Genomic DNA, 21,997 nt, shown 5'->3' on the forward strand with positions numbered 1-21,997 from the left:
ATAGACAACAGTATCGTTCTAATAACTCAGCTAATCAACAATAATGGAAAGTTACTTATTCTGAGTTCCTCCAAACTTTTGCTGTTCCTGCGACCCCAAAAGAGTTTGCTGCAATTATGGATGCTATTCCATCTGGTATCCTAACATTATAAATTAAGAAGTGCTGGGAAATCAATGTGTGTTCCTCACTTTGCTTTTGTGTTGAATTTAAAAAATAATAAACACAACATTATGTCTTTGTTTCAAGCAGATAATCTCCACCACCCCATATGCTGTTCATTACTGGTCTGGTATTGTTAATGATCTGAACAATACAATAAACAATAGTTCCGTTTCCGATCAGCACCTGGGAACTGCCCTCCAGCGGAAGACGATCTCTGGCTCCCTCTGGTGGACGACAGCAAAAGGTGCAGAAAACCAAAACCTCGGATTCCCAACAAGAAGACATGAATAATGGTGAAAAATAAATATACTAAGTGTATTAACATTAGCATACTTGAGCATTCTTGAAGTCAGACTAATCATTAGTATACTTCAAGTTAGTTAAAGATGAGTTAACTTGAAGTGTGTTATTTTGGAACTACTAATTTTATACGTAATGTATTTTAATAGTAATTAAATTGTAGAAAATCACAATTGAAAGTGTACTAAGTGTACCATAAGATGCTTTTTTTAACAACTAAAGTTATACTTTGTATACTTTCAGTATATTGCTTTTTATGTCATAAAAACATGCTTGATTAGTATATCTTAAGTGTACTCTTGTTGTGAATGAATTTAAATGTAAAATATATTTTGAATGTTTTTTTTAAAAATATATAAGCATTACATATTTTATATATTAGTAGTGACATTACAGTATTCTCCAATTACACTTGGCTTATTATAATTGCTAATGAAGATGAGATTTTTGATTGTTGTTTGGAGCCACCTAGTGGAATAATGACAAACTGCATGCAACCGGTCCTTCAGGCGCTCTCACGGCTTGGAGGTAGGTGCGAGTGAAGCAGCTCTTCACTACATTTTTTTTTTAAACTTAGGGTCATATTTTTCTAGATCAACACATTCACGAAATATTGTAAGGACATTTAACATTTAATTAATATAATTTGTAGTGTTTCCCCGTGGTTGGGCAGGAAAAACATGACTTTATGAGTGGGAGCTGCGCCGGTTGGTGTTCGTGGCTGACCACTCAGTCATGACACAAACTGTCTTCTTTTATTTTTCAGCTGTGAAGCCACTTGCATGCAGTTTCAAGACACACATTGTAAAGAGTGATTTACTGATACTAGTGAAGAGGGTGACAACCGAGCAAGAAAGGTTACACTTAATATTCTTTTAGTAAACACTTCCTTATTTGCAGCTAAAAGAAAAAACAGTTCCAACATCAACATGTGAAAAGCTCGGCTTATTTGTGTGATTTAAGCTTCACAAAGCTGATTAAAACCAAATGAAAGATGCTTTAACACAATATTAGTTTACAGGTGTGCACATTTTTGAAACAGGATTACTGTATCTATTTTTCACTTGCATTTTCATTTGAAAAAGGTTTGAAATGATGAATCTGAGCTTAACTAATAATTAATGACAGTAAACCTGCAGCTGTTAATTAACAAGCATAAAACCAGACAGTTCTCAGGAATACTTTAATTTATTTGTTCATATTTTACACAACAACAGAAACACCAGCCCAGAAGAGGGATGGAGAAAATATCAGTCGGCTTCTGCAGCAGGTAAAATTTGCATCAACATTTTGAAAGATCAGTGGAGGCATTGACAATGAAACTGAAGTTATAAAGTAAGAAATAATCACAATTTAACATTAAAAATGACTTAAATTACAGTTTGTTGTTCCCCAGTTTAAATTAATTGATTTTTTTCTAATTTTTCTCAAAAAATGTCAAAATATCTACAAACATCTGTTTCCAACATTAGTTTTCTATTCTTTAGCATAAATCCATACACGAACCTGATCCTTTGTAAAAGTCTTAGAAAGCCATAAAATGTGATTTACTGAACTTATTAACACCATAGAATAATGTGACAACGATCTCAAAACTGAAGCAGCAAACTTTATAAAAAATATTACATTTCTTTCTGTCTCCAAACATGAGTAAATATAAATGAGTAAATATCCTCGTTTGAATCAAAGCTCAGAACTTTTATCTCCATTTTAAAGACAGACTGAGACCAAAGTTGAACTTCTATAAATATAAGATTATTTTTTTATACCAATACAATCATGTACCAATCTAAGCTTTTATATTTTTATAATTACTACATGATAGTAATAATTCTCTCTCAAGTCAGAGATATAAAAACAAAATAAAAAGTAAAAAAACATGAATAAAAACTTCTTAAACAACAGGGTAACGGAGCATCATCAAACATCAAGCAGGTTCAAACATGTCAAGAATCCAACAAGCCCTCTGACATTAATAAATTAATGAAAGGGGCTCAAAAATATACTGTTTTATTTCCTACTGTATACTATTCTTTCCAGTGGTAAATTGGACAATATCTAATTTAACCACTGGGTGGCACTAGGGCTATTTAATTTTTTACAAGCGAAAGCTAAGCACTTTTTTTTCCTGGTGAAAAGGCTTCAGAGTTTTACTGAAATTATGCTTCTCATAGTTTAAAGCTAATAGGAACAATTTAGGATCCAGTGAAATTTACTTTGACAGAATTTTTTCAGTATCTCTCACCTCCTTCCAAAATGTATTGATTTTAATCAATCAATTTTATTTGTTCAGGACATTTCAGCAACAAGGCAGTTCAAAGTTCCCTACATAATATAAAATATCATACAAGGTCATAGAGCAGTCAGTCTCATAGCCTTTATAAAAGACTCCAAGACAAAAAACAGCATAACATTCTCATCGTGTAACAGCAGATTATTGATTATTGTTATTATTGTTAAATTATTGTTTAATTTATTATGTGAATTATCTGGTGAGTTAGAAATCAGCACATTATAAAAGCCTGAAATGATGCCATATCTTGATTTGTTCCTAATCATTGTTGTTTCAACAATGATTGTAAGGGAGGCTTGTAGAGATTCCTGTGATTTGCTTTCATAACATTTCTAATAAAACACTTTCATTAAGTAGATTTGTACAAACATTAATCTAGAAATGGGATCCCATTCATGTTGGCAAATCTTCACTCTGACATTTAACTAGAGACAAACTCTGATGTGCTTGAAGGATATTTTAAAGTCACAGAGGTCAAATAAATAAAATAGTCTAAGATTATTATTCTGGTGCATAAAGGTGGTACTGAGTCCAAGATCCTCCAGGCTTGGTTTGATGAACCGTCATCATCAGGCAGCAAACCCAAACATGGATTTGTTCACATCTGTAACACAAACAAATGATTAGCCTTTTGTTTAAATGGTTGAATTGATAAAATATTTCAGTTAAACATTTCAAAGATGACACCTACCTCTACCCAATTTTCCTTGGAATTTCTCCGTCCTCTGTTTGGTTTGATTTTCCTGAAATGCAACAAAACAGCTCAGTTGAAAACAAAGTTTTCTTAATTTTGTTTTTTATTTGATAGGGATAATAAATAAAGAACATCTAAAGCTCTGATCAGTGCTCTGATCATAGCTAATTCACAAAACCCGTCCCTAAAACATGACGGTGTATTATTGCGGATAAAAGAAAAGGAGTAAATTTTCTAGAAAAAATAGGGAAAAGTCAAAAATATTAAACTTTTCAAACTCAGAAATTTCCATGTTTTCTCAAAACAATTACAGCACATTTTTGGTTCATGTTATGCCTTGAAGTGAATATTTTAATGTCAGTTATGGTCTTAAAATCAGATGGTAATGAGTTCAAAAGCTTTCAACTCCAAACAGAGAAGACTGTTTTTCCAAAGATTTAACAGCAAAATGGTTTTTATAGTCATCATTTAAGTTTCTTATACTGACTACTGCTGCCGCTGCATTATGATGCATTAAAGAAACAACTTAAGAAAACAAAAACTAAACTTTTGAAATGTGCTGATAACTAAGGAAAGCTTACATGTTGGGCTGCAACTAACAGTTAATTTAGTAATTAATTATAGTGATTACTCTCATGATTAACCAGGAAAACAAACTGACACATTCTGCAGATTTTTTGTTTACCCACTTACTCCTTTTTACACAATATTAGAAATCCATTAAAAATATATGCATTTTTGTACAGTTTTGGTTTTATTACTGGTTTTTACGACAGCAAGAGTTTGAAAAGTCGGAAACTGGAAGCAGTCTGAGGCTCACCTTGTAAATACAGAAACAGTCAGAATCAGTCCCACTAAAGCCAGGCCAAGCAAAACCCCCAGAACGATGACTACAGTTGGGCCTGTTATGGAGCCTGGAGGGTCTTTTCCCATTTCTATTTCAAATCGAACATCGTCTCCCAACACCTTGGCCAGCTCCGCTCTCACCTCTTCAGACTCACTCTGCAGTTTCCTGGAAAATCAAACAGACAAGTTAAAGCTTTAAAAGGGACCTATCATACAAAATTTACATCTTGCATGTTTTTATACTTTCTTTGGGTCTCTATTTCTTCCACAAACAGCCCAACCACTCAAAGGTCCAGTTTTATGCTTCCTTGAACAAGCTATAGGTCTGTGGGCTATACAAGGCATGTTCATTTCTTCTTGTTTGATACATAAAACCATTCTCAGATATTGAGATTTCACCTGACCAGTTCAGCCTGTTTTGAGCTCATTAAGGAATGCACTGTTTTAATAATAATAATAATAATAATAATAATAATACTTTATTGTTCCCTTAAATGGTGGGATTGGGGGGCTGGGGGTTTGCTTGTCCCAGTATAGCACAAAATAAAAATTTTAATAAATAAATAAAGTAATATGAACAACAACAATAAATAACAATGAGCAGTGATAGTCTTAAGGACACACATATTTCTCGGTACATAAATGTAAATATACATTCAACATTTAAAACCCACTAGAGACTATGTATGAGTTATAAAGTCCGATAGCCTCGGGCAGAAAGGATTTGCTGCAGTAATCTATGGCTATGTGTGGTGGACAGACTCGTCAGGCTGCCCACCGCTCTGCAGAGGGGATGCAGTGTGGTACTCTGGATAGCTCTGATATTCTCCAGCATCCTGCCTCTCATCATCTCTTCCAGTGGAGCCAGCTTGATCCCTACCACTGACTCAGCCTTTCTTATCAGTTTAAGTCTGCTTAAGTCTTCCACCTTCACTGAAGATGGAACTAGCCACTGATGACTGATGGAGCATGAAGAGCATCCTACTGCAGATGTTGAAAGACCTGAGCTTCCGTAGAAAATACAATCTGCTCATGGCCTTTTTGTAGAGCACATCTGTGTTCGCAGTCCACTGTAGCTTCCAGTCTAATGTAACACCGAGGTACTTTTAAATTGAATCTGCTCCACATCTGCCTGAGACGGAGATTGGGAGCAAATGTGTTTTCTTGTTGCAGAAACTGACACTCATTTTAGCTTCATGTCACGATTAAGCAAAGCCCCAAAGGTGAGGCACTGCACTGCTTCACCCTGGTCTTCTTTCAGCTACAGGCAATGTGCACTGTGGATTCACCAATTTTGACCACAAAAATGTTGAAATTACCAATAAAAATTAAAACTTCTAGAAAATTCAAGTGGACAAAATGATTTTCTTTCATCATTCGATTCATTCTGGCTGTTTTGGAGGAAAATAGCTTTTTTTGGAGGCTGTGTGATTGGACTTTTTTGGCAATATTTTTCAAACGTGTGCTATTTTGTTATTATGTGTAACCATAGCAACAGGGTGGTTTTCAAAAGGGAGCAGCTGATTAGCACCAGAAAAGCTGAAATAAGACCACAGCTGAAGCCAGAAATCCTGGAGAAGTTGAAAAGGAGGCGACATGGATGCAGAGCAAAGAGGAGAGAGAGAAGGAGGAAGTTCAGACCATCTCTACTATCCTATTACCGATAATCATAATGGGCAATATGAGATCATTAGCTAGCAAGATGGATGAAATTCAAGCTTTGACAAGGACTCAACAAGAGTATAAGGAATGGTTCTGTTCTGGTTTTCTTCTGGGGACGACTGTGGAACCTCTGCAGATGGTCATGCAAAGAAGGTTTCTTCATAAAATAAAGAAAATTATGGACAACCCTGATCTTCCTCTCTATGGGACTGTCTTAGAAAACCAGAGTATCTTCTGTTACCATCCTGGTACCAATGTGGAGAATTATAAATATCCAGGACTCCACATTGACTCCACACTGGACTGGGTCAAGAACACTGACGATGCGCACAGGAAGGGCCAAAGTTGCCTCCACTTTCTGAGGCAGTTGAGGTACTTCAACATCTACTATTAATTAATATTATTAATATTTAACACATTAGATGAAAAGATAAACAATTTATCTTTGGGGATCAATAAAGAATATTCTATTCTATTCTATTCTATTCTATTCTATTCTATTCTATTCTATTCTATTCAGTCAGAGGCTTCTTCAAATTCACTGTAAGACAGACTGCTATAGGATCCTGCCAACAGCCATCACAACAGTCTCCCAGATCTCACTAAGTCCATGTTGAAACGCTGTTAGAGATGCTGATGTTCTTAGCAGCGAAGGGGGACTCTAAATCAAATTCTGCTCTAGGCCTCATTCAGCCTTGGACCGGCCCTGCATGATGAGCTAAATCCACTGCATTGTGCATCTCTCCTCTGGATACAGAGGTTCACAAGGGAGATTTAATTTAAGTGGCTTTAGTAGCTCTACCATTTCGTGTCTGTTGAGTTTTTAATAAGCGCCACAGAGACTGGTTTGGTTGCCCAAGCTTATAATACACTGGGGGAAACCCTGAGCTACAGCAACATTTAATTTCCTTTGGGATCAATAAAGTATTATTGAATTTGAATTTTGTGCAGTCCATAGATGTATCCTATCCTGTTCAAGAAAGCATAATAGGTCACCTTTAAAATCTAAGATTTGAGTGTTACATTTCATTCTTAGATCACATCAATTACTTTTAAAAAATCCCCACATTTGAGTCAAAAATTAAACTCCTACTTTGCGACTTCCTGAGGTTCAACAACTTCATCGCCATCAAAAGCAACGAAGCTGACCAGAGTCTTGACCGATGCCCTCAGCATTCGACTTTCTCCTCCACCAGAGATCCACACCTGGGTTATGTTCACCGTCCAGATCAGAGTTTTACCTAAAGCCCTGAAAAAACAAATCGGCGATATGACAACAGGAATGGACGAAATACATCATAAAATAAACAAAACTTTATTCGTGAACGTACTCTTCCAGCTCTGGAATCTTCTCCTCCACAATGTTAGCCGGCTTATTCAGAGAGATGGTCGTCACGTCGCCCCGAACCACAACCTGCGACAGGAAAGAAGGATCGAATGAGATTATTCTGTTGGTCATCAACACTTAACTCAGAATGGAAAAAAATGTCGAAGACGCGGTATGAGCTTTGCACTTCTACTCAGCATAGCAATCTCATATAAAGGGCACCCAAACATGTCAACAATGTGAAGACCTGCCTCAAACGAATGCAGTACAACGTGTCTCATTACTTGGATGAGTTTCCACTTGTGACTTTTACTAACATGGATGTCACAGTGAACCTGTGAAGTCAGGTGTTTATCCTGGAACAATGTACTGATCAAGGATGCACAAACAGGTGTTACGCATGTCCTGCGCATCGCCTTAAATTCTCGGATATTGAGGAGAAAATGGATTGAATATGACCAACGGGGCAATTTTGAAAAAGTATTTGGAATGTTATCATGGTTCTTATCCATGAAAGCCCTAAAAAGATGTTTTTTTCTGGCTGATCAGTTGAAATAAAAATGTTTTTTGACACCTTTATCGAGACGCGTTTGAGTTGAATATTTTACAGTCAGTTTCTAATGAACATGTTCTCTGCTTCGTGATTTGAAACAAGGTTTATACAGGAATCCTAGACTTGAATTTACTACGTATTTCAACACAAAATTGAGCAGCAATCTTTTCTGGGGGAGGAGTAAATGGTAGGGGTGCACTGATTTATCAGCCAGTTGATTTACCAGCACTGATTTCCTTAATTCTGGGAGATTGGTGATCTGCCGATACTTACATATGAAGCCAATCTTATTCACCAATCTTATCTACCTTAACAAAGGTCTAAAATCAGCCACTGTCCTTTTCTGCTCTGCAGTGAGAAAAGTTTGACTGACACACCGGCCCACCAGGTCAGGTCTGCACGTTTGCAGTTAGCAATAGTTATCCGACTGTTACCAACTCAGGGACTTTCTTGCTATATTTAGAGACATTTCAGACAACAACAAAAAATCGGCATAGGCCAAAATCCGAGATCTCACACTTAAATATTCCAAATACGTTCACAAAAGGCTTAGGATATATTTTTTAAGAATATAAACAAAGTGCTATGACATACAAATTTCACAAACCAGTGTTTCATTCTCAATAGAATATTGGTTTGGTACTAATCGTCAACACTATGATAACCAGATAACCAGATGCAAGGCTATCACATTTCACAGGTCAGTGAAAAGTTTTAATGTCTGTTGTGACTGTTGGTGTTGAACCAGTCAGTGTAAAACCTGTAAGGGATCAGAAGCCGTGACCGACCAACTGAACAACCAACACTCAGTTTTAGGCGCTTACCTTTACTGTGGTTGTAGCAGAAAGTCCATGGGGATCTGTGGCCTTCACCTTCATTGTGATGTTTATTCCACCCAGATCTGCTGCTGACACCACATACAGCTGACCTGAAGCCGGCTCCACTTCAAAGAAGGAGTTTCCTGCTGGCAGACTGTAGACCGGATCACTGTTGTCTCCAACATCAGGGTCCGAGGCCTGAGGGTGGGCAGAAAGAAAGAAAGAAAGCTCCTTAATGGTGCTGTAGAATATGTATTCAAATAACGCGTGTTTGTCAGATTAAAAGTACCTTTTGAAAATAAGCAGGTATTATACACACTATTAAACAAACCCAGACTTCTGTATTAAAACCTCTTGTCCTTTGAAATCCTTGTCCAACGTTTGTCCCATATTAGTAACTGGCTCTCCAGTAACTTTTTGGTTTTAAACACCAGTAAGACGGAGACTTTGATTATTGCTCCCAGTCACTTGCATCCAAAATCAGCCAAACAATCATCTCTTTCTGCCCACTAGCAAAATCACAGTTAAAAAATCTAGGTGTCACATTTGACTTTGAGTCTTTAAATTAGTAAGACCGTTTTCCATTCTTGTTTCTTTAATTTAAGGAACATTCCTAAAATAAGACAAATGCTCTTCAGAGCTTCTTAGAGTTGACCTAAGAAAATTATTCTTGCTTTTATGTCTGGATTACTGTAAAGCCTGTTTTATCTATTTCACGTACAGAACGCTGTAATTTATCTACTGCCTCCAAGGAAAATAATTAAGTCTTGACAGCTGCGATAACTGAGAAGGAGCTGAGTGGAGCCATCTTCAGGTTGAGGGCCCACAAGTCTCTGGACCCAGACAGCTGAGCTGTTTCCATGCCTTCTGAAGGCCTGTAGTGCTGCCCTCACAGACTCAAAGATGCCACCAACCTGGAATGAAGCTACTGTCTCTACTATTCCCAAGGAGGGAAAAGAGCATTCAGACCTATTTCAGTCCTGAATGTCGATTAGAAGTTACTTACAACCATCCTTGCTAAGAGACTGGTGTTGCCTCAGTTATATGTGATAACTGAGGCTATTCAATGAATAGTGTGTATATTGTGTACAGATGAGGAAGACGTGTTGACAGCGATCCTCCGGCCAGAAGGAGGCGCTGCGTGTGGTAAGGTAGGACGAAAGCAAATGGGTTAGGTATGTAAAATCTCTGTGGCCAGATTTTGCAGTAATGTTGTATTTATCAGCCTATTTGTACTTTATTTTTGTGTGTGATGGTGCTCCGGTTTATTTCTCTCTCTCCACATATCCTAAATAATACACACATATTTACTGCCATGCACTTTGTTTTTCTTCTCTCTTTTCCGTACCATTCTTAGTTGGTATATATCTGGTTCATATAAAAAAGAAAAAAATGATGCAAATGATCAGAGGATATTTCTGTTCTTTAAGTTGTAACTCTGTATTGACTGAAAAAATAAAGATAAATAAGCGAAAAAATAAAGATAAATAAGCGATAAGCTTCGTTCACATTCCCGAAAATGTGACTACAGATTGTTGACACATTAACCAGTTTAATGGTGGGAGGGTTAAAGTGCATCACCATGTGTTTATGACCTTTACAGTAACTGTTCCTGCAATCTAACTGGGTGGAGATAAACATGTTCAGAACCAGTTGATGGGAGCTGGGTGTGTTTACCTTCACTTGGATGACTGGGGTTTTGTACTCGGCGATGCTGACCACAGAGGCTTCATAATTATCCGAGGAGAACTCTGGAGGCTCGTTTACGTCCTCCACCTGAATTCTGACCTGAGAGATGCAAAAAGTCAATTTTGTTTGTATGAAAGCAACAATAAAGAGAGTTTGTGATGATAGCTGTGTGATGTTGTTGTTACCAGCGCCACTGCTGATGTGGGAGGCGTCCGCGTGTCCACAGCCTCCACATCCAGGATGTACCACTCCTGCTCCTCCTTGTCCAGCTCTTTTGTGGAAAAGATGGTACCACTGCTGTCGATGGAGAACAGGTCTTCGTGTGTTCTCAGTCCATAGGAAACCTCGTACAGGTCGCTTCCTGCAGAGGCGTGGACCTGCCCCACAGTGACCCCCGAATTCTCGTTCTCTTTCAGGCTGAAGTTGTAGGAGGAGTTCAGGAACGCCACGCCTTCAGAACTGCTGATCCTGATGTTCACCACCACAAGAACTGCAGGATGGAACCACAGATATCGTCATTCTGTCTTATAATATAGACATGTTGCAAGTTGTTGTTAACATTCAGGAATTTCGTGGATGCACACAACATTAGAGGGCAAAAAGATGATTCTTTTACTTGCCATTCAGAGCAAAGGACATCAGAATGCATACATTTCTTGAACTTTGACATTATTATTATTAGACCTGTACAGTAAGGTCACAAATTCTAATAGCTTATTTGGATTTAAAGTGACAGGAGACCATAAAATCACTCATTCTGATAGGAGCTAAAAAGAGGCAGAAGCACTTTGAATCACTCATCAGCTTTAGGAAGAGGTTTTGTACAGCTGACCCCCACTTTGTTTGTTGAAGCATTTTTAAAAACTATTTTGTCCAGCTTTTGCTCTGCTTTCCAGTTTGGTTCAGATCTGGTTGTTTAATCTAGGATCTTGTACTTGTGGAAGCTTGATGTCCTTTTAGTTTTCCTTTTTGGGTTGTTTGGATTAGACTGACTTGTTTGGTTATTTAATTGCTGAGGCTGCTCTTAGCCCACTTTATTAGTGGGTCAAGTGCATTCGACCCACTAATGTTTTTATTCTAAAGTGCCACTACTACAGTGGCACTTGACCCACTAGTCCAACCACTACCCACTCCACTGGGTCAGGTGCTGTGGGTAGTGGTTGGACCAAAAGTTGGACTTTTGGTTAGTCTGAGTTTGTTTGACCATTAATTGGTTTAAAGTGTACACTCTGTCTAATTTGTGGAACCTTTTCTTTTAAATAAACCCTTTTAAACTTCACTTTTTTTTCTCTGGACACATTTTAATGTTGCCACCCCCGATCTCCTAGACCTGGAGTCATGATATAAGTGGGGGGTAGTCCGGGATCACGACGTTGCCTTAAATTTACTGTAATGTTACAGGAGCTTCTTTTTCCTGTAAAAGAACCTTAAATTACCATGTGTATAAAGGTTTAAATATTTTTAGCTAAGCTGAAAGTGTTTATGCACAAGACAGAATCCATGGATGGAGTAGATATGACTCACACAGGTTGAGAGTAACTTATTTTGAGGGTCATTTGTTGGAAAATGTAATTAAAAGGTAATTATTATGACTTTAGGGATATGATGGACATGATACGTAACGTTTTTATTCTAAATGCTTATGAACTCTCAGCAAATTAATCTCAATACACACCCAAGGTTACATGTTTTCTGCAGATAAACAGGAGAATGTCTCTCCAGTGTTAGGATTTACTGTCTTTGGTATAAAACCATTATATTGTCTCCTGTTATCAGATCACACTCTGAACCTTATTCAAAGTTTTAATTTTCAAGTAGGGTTCAGAGGCATCCATAATCAGATATTATATTATAGAGCTCCAATCTTGACAACATTTTATTTAAGAAAAAAATAAACAGACTGTGTTTAAATGACCTGACAGCGGATGACATTTTTAAGGGAATGTCAGGATTAAGTTGTTGCCTTTCTAACTTCTTGTAGCAGCAGGCTGTGCAAGAAGTACAGATTCAATTTCAGCAGTCTTATTGCTTTATATCTTTCTCCATAATACTCCTGCAGCCAGTTTTACCCGTTTACCTATGATAAAAATTTATGATTGTTTGCTGGTTTAAAGTTACTGCTGTTATATCGTTGGTGCACCATGAGGTTTGTGGATAAAGTTCAGGATGTCTGCAGCCTCAGGACCTTTACAGTTACAGCACTAATGCATAAACATATAATAACAATTAAGTAATATTCTGACCTGTGGCGCTGAGCGGAGGTTTGCCATGATCTGTGGCCTCGGCTGTCAGAACCAGTGTTGTGTCTTCTGTTACATCAGCAAGGTCAGAGGTCAGCGTCACTTCTCCTGTTTCGCTGTCTAAGGCCAAATGTGGCGAATGTCCTTCCGAAAAACTGAAACCAGAAATAAAGATGTAAGTGCAGGAATATATTTAAAAAAATTTTGTGTTTGATTGAAATACAAGATTTTTATAAGTATTCAATTTAATTTTTTCCATATTTTCACTAAATTAGTACATTCAACAGCTATGTACTAAAGTAGTACATAGCTGTTGAATGGATGGTAAATAACACATCATTTTCACATTTTTTAGATGAAAATCTATAAAAATGCTAAATGCTTTTTGTACATATAAGGGGACACTTTGGAGAACCACCTTTTGGAGTAGTCCAGTCTTTTGCAGTATGTTTCTATCAGCTTCAACACATTGACGTTTTCACCCAAACTTCTTTGCAAAATGGCTCCAGCACCATCAGATTGGAGAGTATCTATGATATCAATTTTCAGCCTTGCCAAAGATTCTCAATTTGATTTTACAAAGTATGCCTCAATTTTTATCTCTTTTCTTTTCCTTTGTGGAAAAGAAAAAATATAATATTATATCAGCTTTGTCCTATTTTGTGTTGTTCTGTCTTGTAAACTGCAGTTTGTGGTGATAATGCGAGTTCTGAGCGAACCTGTAGGTGATAAGCGAGTTGTTTCCGATGTCTTTGTCGGTGGCTCTCAGCGTCAGCACCACCTTCCCCTTCGCTGCGTCTTTCACCTCGGTGCTGGTTTCATAGCTGCTGGAACTGAACTCGGGTTTGTTGTCGTTGTCGTCGTCTGTGATGCCCACTCTGATCACGGTGATGTTCTAGAGCGCAAGGTTTGACGTAAAACAATGTTTTGCAATCAATTGTCCTGACTAGCTGCTTTAAAATGGATCCATTATGCAAAAATCACATTTTTCATGTTTTTGAATTTCCATTTAGGTCTGAGCTGCTTCTAAAAACAACCCATAAACATCCATCTGTGTTTTGGCAATAAGTTAATGGTTTTTTCTTCTGGAAAATGGGCCTTTTTTTAGTGAAACAACTCCTTGATTGTTAATGTGAAAAGTATCACTGGTTTAAACAAAGTGGCCATTGGATAATTTCAGTCTGAATTGGCAGATTGGGGTGGTGGCCCGCCTGTTAAAAAAGGGAGTCTGGAGGATGTGCTCCAAATACAGAGGGGTCAGACTCTTAAGCCTCCCTGACAAACTCTATTCAGTTTTCATCTACGTGATTAGAAAGTGCAAAAAACCAGTTATGATGGTAGAAAAACCCACCTTGTCCAAATCAGTGATGGTGTTAGCGAGGGAGTTCACCAGAAGGGAGACGTTGTAGCTCGACTGATCAAACTCTGGAGCGTTGTCGTTCACATCTTCCACCGTGACGGACACGACAGCATCAGCGGTCTTCAGAGGGTCGTCTGTCTGGGCCGCCTGCAGACACACGATCATCTTTCATACAGACTGAGCTCAAAGCTACAGTGAATCCATGTCATGGTTTTCTTAACTTGTAATATATTTTTATTCTAAATATACAGATGAAAGCACAAGTGTACATATGCTCTGCAAAAATACAAAATCTTAAGTATTTTTGGTATATTTTCTAGTGCAAATATCTTAGTATACTTGAAAACATAAAACTAACTTATAAGCAACTTTTCAGCAAGATATGAGTTAATATAATTTCTTAATATTGATGAAAAAGGACTAGTTCCACTTGGGTGTGGAATCTTGCACAAGATTTTACTTTTTGCAGGGGATTTTTATGTGACATATATTTTGGTGTTGAGCATTTTTAAAAGAAAGATTTCCTTATCTTAGTTTTGCACATAATGTTTGCGCTCTAAAAAACATGAGGGAGAAACACTTCTTAACATCTTATAAAAGTAATGTTCTGTTAAAGCACAACAGTTCATTTTGTGTGTTTAAGTATTTTTATTTACACTTGGTAGCTGATTTCAGACTGTTTTTTGTTAGCCAAATTAGTTTCTATTTCTACTTATTTATATATGATCATAATGACTGTTTATAAAGGAAAGTAAAAAATTTCCCAAAGAAAATATAAGCAGAAAATGTGGACTATCAGAAAACTTGACCCAGTTCCACCAGGTCCGTCAGGAGGAACGGACCAGAACTTCAGCAAACTATTGTGAGAAGCTTGAGGAAGAAAACCATGAAGGTTTTCTTAGGTTCATAGAGTTCAAATGCAATGAAAATGTAAGTAAACTTCTGATCTTAAACACATTAGTAAATAAATCCGACATACTCCTTTTCTCCTTATTGTGGCATTTAGAAGATAGAAAAAATTTGGTAATTCTAACTGACCTAAAACAAGAGAAGTTTGCTCTGATGTAACTTCAGGAAGAGTATTTGTGTCTTTTTCTTTGGTTTATGTAAACTTCTGTCTTCAGCTGTACACTCGTAATATCGCTAATGATGTTCGAGTTTTCTTCATTTTCTTCCAGAGGCTGAGAATAAACGATAATACCTTGATGTTGACAGAGATTTCACTGTTGTCCAATTCCTCCCTGTCAAACGACGTCACCACAGACAGAGCTCCGGTGTTGGAGTCGATGTTGAAGTTTGCTTGGTAATCATCAGGAGAGACTGAACAAACGTACATATTTTTACATTTATATGACTGATTAATATCAGTTTCTGTTTTATGGTAAACATGTCTGAACTGCAGGTTTTACCACAGCAGGGTTTTCTGTACCTGAACTGATGCTGTATGTTATCGTCATGTTGATTCCAGTGTCTCCATCTTGGGCCTTTATTGGTTCTGGTTTTATTTCACCAAGAACCCCGTCCTGAAACACAGTCAGTCTGTTCTTCAGAGCAAATCTTTCAGTTTGAAATAAATTTGTTCTGTACACATGAAATATCAGGTAAAACTCACATAACCACTAAATGAGACTCACCTGGTCCTCTGGAATAACAGCCTGATAGAGACTGTGGCTGAAAAAGGGATTTAAGTCATCAATGTCTACAATGATCTCAACTGAGGTTGTGTCATTGTTTCCACCACTGTCCTGCAACAACAGGAACAAAGAAAGGGATGGCATATTTATGATGGAGCTAAATAAATCAGAGTGTATGAATATGTTTTGTCTCTGTGTTTTCTTACCCTGGCAGTGACAATAAAATTGTACTTTGGTATTACGCTGTAGTTCAGAGGTCTCATTAAGGTAAACGCCCCGGAGTTTGCTAAGGAAAAGTCTGCTGTTTCAGGTGACTAGAAGGAGAACAATGACATCAACATTCAGTGATATGCAGAACATTTGTAGAAAACCAAAATATATTTTTTATTGACTTAATGTGCTTAATTATCATAAAATTATAATGGAAAATACTATGATTTGATAGTAAATGGCATGTTATTCCATAGAGCTAGAAAATATTAGTGAAAATACTAATCACTGTAAAGCATGGTGGAGCAAGAAGTTGGTGTCAAATGTTTTTGCAGCAAAAGATTTTGTTTGTGCTGCAAACAAAACATTTTCAATTTACAAAAAATTCAATTTTTTTGTTTGTGCCTTTATACTATTAAATATTTTTAATTAAAAGTTAGTTGTGTTACCACCCTACGCCACTAGAGGCAGTAGCAGACCCAAACAGATGCAGATTTAGACGTACTGCGAAAGCTACCGAATTTGTTAAGAACTGTGAGCTGCGCTGAAATAAATAAGAGGCAAGTTCAGATACACGCTGAGAGAGGAACTCTTTCCTAAAGGTGAAGATATATCACAGATTTCAAAAGAAAATAAAAACGGGAAACTGTGGATAATATAGGAAATAGCGCCCCCTTCATTTCCGGAGCACAATGACCCCATTTCCAAATAAAGTATGAAATTGCCATGTGCTCCGTCTCCTCCCCTTTCTGTTTTTTGCAGCGAGGTTCTTCTCCCTCCCTGACTGTTTTCAGTCTTTTCAATGTGTAGAAGAAGAGCCCCTGTTGCTCGTTGTGTCTTTTTAATGCTCAGCACTGCCCCCTACCAGTGAGGCATGGTACTTTCTGCCTTACCCTGCGCACTTTTACTGCATATTTATGGCCGATCAGAAAGACTAAATATGTCACACACATTCATTAAATATATCAAACAGACTGTGGAACATCAACATATGTAGAAAATGTGTAATTAAACAAGTACATTGGCGATATAAAGAGAGACAGCAATGGGCAGGCGCCTGGTCTCACCCCGGTCTTCTTTCATGTATTTTAACAGGTAATGCGTAAATTCAGCAATTTTGAACATAAAAATATTGAAATTACCAATAAGAAAAGCAATTTACAGAAAATTCAAGAGGACAAATTGATTTTCTCTCATCATTGTTAGCATCTATTTGATTTCTCATGTGCTTAATTAGCTTAGCAGAATTACAGGAGAGGCACTTCCTCACCTGCTTCAGGGTTTATATGCATAAAACATACATATTGCTATTAGTATTGTTATTTAACGATATTGATTTCAAAGTTCTTACATAGGTGTATGTCAGGAGGCTGAATCCAGGTGTGCTGTCTGCATCAACAGCTCTCACTCGCAGAACCTCCGTGTTCACAACCTGACTCTGAAAACCCAGACAACAGAACGATTGAGAGAGAAAATGAGAGATAAATGGCTCCTTCCTCATTTCTTTGAGAAAACAATGAAGAGTGAAGGCAGAAAGTTGAACATTTATTTTGATCATATTGAATAATTCATCACCAGTATTATTTCTGCCAATCACTCCTAGATGTTGCAGATGTGTGAAAGGTTTACAGTTTACAGTTCTTTTGACTTACCTCTGAAACAGTTTGAGAATAAAACTTCTCCTCAAATACTGGACTGTTATCATTGATATCATTGATTATCAGCCTGCGGGAGTTTTTGTACTGTAAAAATAAAAACAGAAAGTGACAGGTTTTAGTTGTTATTCAATCAGGTTGTAATGTTTGCTTCATAATTTTGGAATTTCACCCACCGTCAAATTATTATTACACACTAAACTGTAGTGCAAAACTCTGACAGGCTGCAACATAAAAACACAGTGGACGTTAGTTCTGCTGCAACGTGTTAGCAGAAATTATGCTGAACATCTCAGTGAAGATCTATATTAAACACAAATATTCAGCAAATAAATTCAGATACAACAAAATGGGGGACCTTACTGTAAAGAATATATTGGCCTCGGCGTCGAGCGGCTTTGTGGTGCGAACAGTCGCTGTGGTTTCCCCTGGTGTGAAGTTCAACTCCAGAAACTGAAGATGCTCAGGATAAATGTCAAGCTCCAGTCTCACACTAGTATTAGCTGGGATACCGGACACCAACTCCACATCACCTGCAGCAGCAAAACATTATCAGATAAACTTAAATTACCTCATGAATTCATTAATTCCAGGTACCAATAAATGATCTGTTTGTGTAACATGATAGAGAAAAGGCATGCTCAACGGAGGAAGTCAGTCTTAATTGATCTATTTCTAATCTTAATAAAATTAATTGTTTTTATCATCTTACCTGTATATCCTTCATCCACAGGACCCAGTTCTTCCACATTCGCTGAACCACAGTTTATGGTGGTGCTACCTGCAGAAACAGAAACAACTTTAAGGAAATCTGCAGAATGACATCATTCAGGTTTTTACATGCCATCCACAGCTGGGCATTGCCCGCCCACAGAGTCAGCTGTGCCCCCATTGACTGGAAGCTGTTTGTTGTTTTTACCTCAGAGTGGTCAACTCTCCAATGTCGTCTATGTTCAAAAGTGGGTAGCACTGCTTACATTCACTTGAGTAACTTTTTTTGGGAAAAAAGGCACTTATAGGAGTAGTTTTACTGCACTGTATATTATTATTCCTACCTAGATTGATTTTGCCCCCTCAAAATAAGCTGATGTCCCCCCCGTTAAACTCGGCTTATAAATGAAGTCCATAAGCCGCTCATTATGCACAAAAGTATCAGTTCATCCAAAGCCAAGTCTATCTTCGACACAAGTTGAGAAAAGAAAGCAAGGAAAGCAGAAAAGGCAGTTTCTAGCAGTCCGTCCACAAAGCCAGTCTTTTCTTCCTGGTTGAAAAGAGCAGGTACCTTCTGTCTGGTAGCTCGCTGCTGCCTCACCTGCTTCACTTCCGCGCTTTTGAATGGGAAATTACGAAAATTCAGCGATTTTGAACAAAAAATAATCAAAATTGGTTATGCTAAATGAAAAATAAATACTTTAAAGTCCAAACCACAGGGTGAAAATATCAATATAAATTATCTTGTTATTATTTTTCCATGATGACTGCCTCACCTGACCCCACGTCACTGGCTTCAACCAGATTATAAATTATAACCAGAAGATCATTATATAATTTGTGTGGATCAGACAATGTAGATCCTTCCAGAGGAAAGTACGGGATACATTGTTTTCATTTATGCTTGTAAAGGCTGTCAACGACAATATCATTTATATGTAATCATGATTAAGCCTTAGAAATTATTTTATTGGGTTAATGTCCAACAATTATTTTCCTTTTGTTCTGTAGTTTCCACAGTTTCTATGACAAGAAAAGACAAGATTAAACTAAACCCGTTTGGAACTGCCTGTGTCTCTGTATTATTACAGTGGTGGAACAATCTCTATATCGTATTTACTAATAAAGGTTTATAAATTAGGAGTGTTTAAGGAGATTTGGCATAGATCAAATACCAAGTAAATATTGCTGATAGTAATACTTAAAATAAATCTCATAATTGAATAATTTGGTGATTCAACTTCAGTTAATAATGGTTGTGATAAAACACTGGACAAGGATTTTAATCAAATACGCATGCATAGAAATAGAAAACAATGTAGCAGTATAGAAATAACATAATTCCCTGATTAGCTTGTACTATTAGGATAACTGAATCTGTAACTGTAATTTGCATATAAACTTAAGTGGAATATTTTTTGTCTTCAGTAGTTAAGATTCAGCTACATTCATATTTCAGGTTTGAGGTATATATTTTACATAAGTGTATATTTTATAGTTTCAGTAAGATGTTTGTTTTTTGTTTTTTTAACATAATTTATTTCTTGAGTTTACATTTTAAATGGAAACAAAGTCAAGACAAAGTGAGACGGAGGAGAAATAACCCATAAAAATCTTCTACTGTGGTTTTTAGAGACGAACACAAAGACAAATGGAAAAATTATGTATCTGTTAGCTTTTCGAAGAAAATCTCTACAAACTCTTTTTATATCTATACCAGGAAAAAGAGTCAATGATTAGTGTCCCAAGACCAAATGATCATTGTTCTACTAATATTTCAGGTCGTCTTTTGTTTCCACACCATTAAATGTAAAAATCACACAAACAAAACTATTTGGTAGTAAACTAACAATTGACACAATAAACTATTATTTAAGATATTAAGTTCAGCCACAGATTGATACACAATCCCTAACGTGGATTAATCAGCTTCTATTGCATAATAGATATATTAATATTATTATAGTTACACTGTAAAAACACAAACTCTTGCAGTTTTATTATTTGACAATAAATGAGACTAACACTTTCTTGTTTTAGATTAGTTAAGGTTACCAAACCTTTTTTCTGTTTAATCCCAAGAATAATGAGACTGAATTAACAAAATGTTTTACTTATAGTTATTCAAATCTTTATAAAATCACAAAACTGGTTGAGTGAATTCACATAAAACATAAAACCAAGACAATACCATCCCAGACTCCAAAGACTCTAACAACTTAAAGATGTTCTGTTTTTATTAAATGTTTCTTTCAAAAGCAGAACCTGAATTTGCTAAATATTTAACCATGTTTTAGGAGCAGGAGAAATTACTCAGCTACCCTCAAGCTGTAATGGACCTGAAGGAGATTAGGTTTTGGTTTTTTTACAACAGGGTGGAAAATTAAATATTAAACTTTTCAGTTGAAATATAGAAGATGCGGAAATAGTGGTAAGTGGATTTTGAACCATCGACCCAACAGATAAGGAGCAATTTTATGGCAGTGAAATTGCTCCATACAGTTTTTCCTCTTCAGATCTGAAGTGTACAAACGAAAGACTTGTCCTCTGATTGTAGACAAAAAACCCATCAAACTCTTCACTCTCAGAGATTAATTTAAGTCACTTTAGATGTTTAAGAAACGTTTAAACAGTGAAGGCCCATATTTTTTCATTTTACTACAAAACTGCTATATTAAGCTCTGGTTTCCTGTGTACTCATTGTGTTTATATGGTTATGAGCAAATTTAATCCTACTCACCTATTGGACTTTCAGTAACGACATGGATCCAAACAGAGACAATAAGACAGATGCATGACTGTCGCAAAGCAGCGCCGTCCATGTTGAGTTGTTGTGTTTCCCAGCCTCAGACAACTGACTCTGAACTGAACCACAGGAGTTATGGATGACTTGCTGTTTCCTTCTCACTATTCAGCTTTTATGACAGGCTGTAAAACAACATTCACCTTTAAAGAGAGGGCAGAAGGGCAGAAGGTTGTAAACCCTTTCTTTCAATTTCATTTGGAAAAACAAACACTATTCTATCAGAAAAGCAGACATTGTTAAAAGCTAATCATAAATAGTATTAAAGCTAAAATGGCTTCAGTCATTCCTAAGTTGTAAGATATTTATTTTATGTTTTCTTTACCCAAGTTTGTGTTTTGGAAACTAAGTGGCTTAGATTTCCTCTTGAAATGTGACTCAGGTTCAGTTCAAACATTTTGATGAAATATACTCCATATTTATAGATGCCATTTTATTTTTGGTGAATTAGTGCCACTGTGAAAACAAGTGGTACTAAGGAAAGTAGAGGGGAAATGAGAGAGCCTCATAAAAAGATTAAAATAAAGTGCTTTTTTAGTTATCCTTTATTTAATTATTCTCTTTTCTGACTGACTTTATTTGCTTTCTTTCTCTCCCTCTTTTTTCCAATTCTACTCAAAATATCTGTGACGCATTTTAGAGAAAAGTAAAATAATAATGAAAATGACAAAATAACTGCCAAGATTAAAAGAAAAAAGAAGTCCACATATGTTAAATAATTTCATTTGTTTTGTTGTGACACCATTTGATTGTGTTCTGTGTTTTGTCTTTGTTTTGAATGTGTCCATTTTAATGTGTAACTCCTTGCTTGTTTGTTTGGTTATTAAATTTTTTTGTTGCTGTTAGTCATTCTCTTATCTGGTTATTTATTTGGTAGATCAATACCCATTTTTGCTACTCTGTAATGTTTGTTGTAATTGGTGAATTAAATAGAAAGAAATGTGACAGGTTTCTACGTTACCTGTGAAACTCTCCCTTCCAATCAGCAGAACCTGCTGGAAAATGATATGAAGCCGTGGTGGAAATTCAAACTGGAAAA

The 21,997-nt window shown here is 36.6% G+C and overlaps 1 protein-coding gene across 1 annotated transcript; it reads right to left on the bottom strand.

Moving 5' to 3' along the window:
• Nucleotides 1-1,627: 1,627 nt before the first annotated feature.
• Nucleotides 1,628-21,050, bottom strand: LOC114145322 (protocadherin Fat 2-like). The gene is made up of 21 exons (XM_028018825.1): nucleotides 20,896-21,050; nucleotides 18,157-18,225; nucleotides 17,808-17,977; nucleotides 17,621-17,668; nucleotides 17,442-17,531; nucleotides 17,141-17,227; nucleotides 15,786-15,893; nucleotides 15,580-15,690; nucleotides 15,375-15,468; nucleotides 15,147-15,265; nucleotides 13,937-14,092; nucleotides 13,305-13,480; nucleotides 12,589-12,740; nucleotides 10,531-10,835; nucleotides 10,334-10,444; nucleotides 8,663-8,854; nucleotides 7,290-7,372; nucleotides 7,052-7,207; nucleotides 4,271-4,462; nucleotides 3,448-3,499; nucleotides 1,628-3,360 (listed from the first exon to the last, which is right to left on the bottom strand). The coding sequence occupies exons 1-21, from the start codon at nucleotides 20,975-20,977 to the stop codon at nucleotides 3,355-3,357; spliced, it is 2,559 nt and encodes an 852-aa protein (XP_027874626.1). The 5' UTR covers nucleotides 20,978-21,050; the 3' UTR covers nucleotides 1,628-3,354.
• Nucleotides 21,051-21,997: the final 947 nt, after the last annotated feature.

This window comes from Xiphophorus couchianus, chromosome 5 (assembly GCF_001444195.1).
Source record: "Xiphophorus couchianus chromosome 5, X_couchianus-1.0, whole genome shotgun sequence".
Classification (NCBI taxonomy): domain Eukaryota; kingdom Metazoa; phylum Chordata; class Actinopteri; order Cyprinodontiformes; family Poeciliidae; genus Xiphophorus; species Xiphophorus couchianus.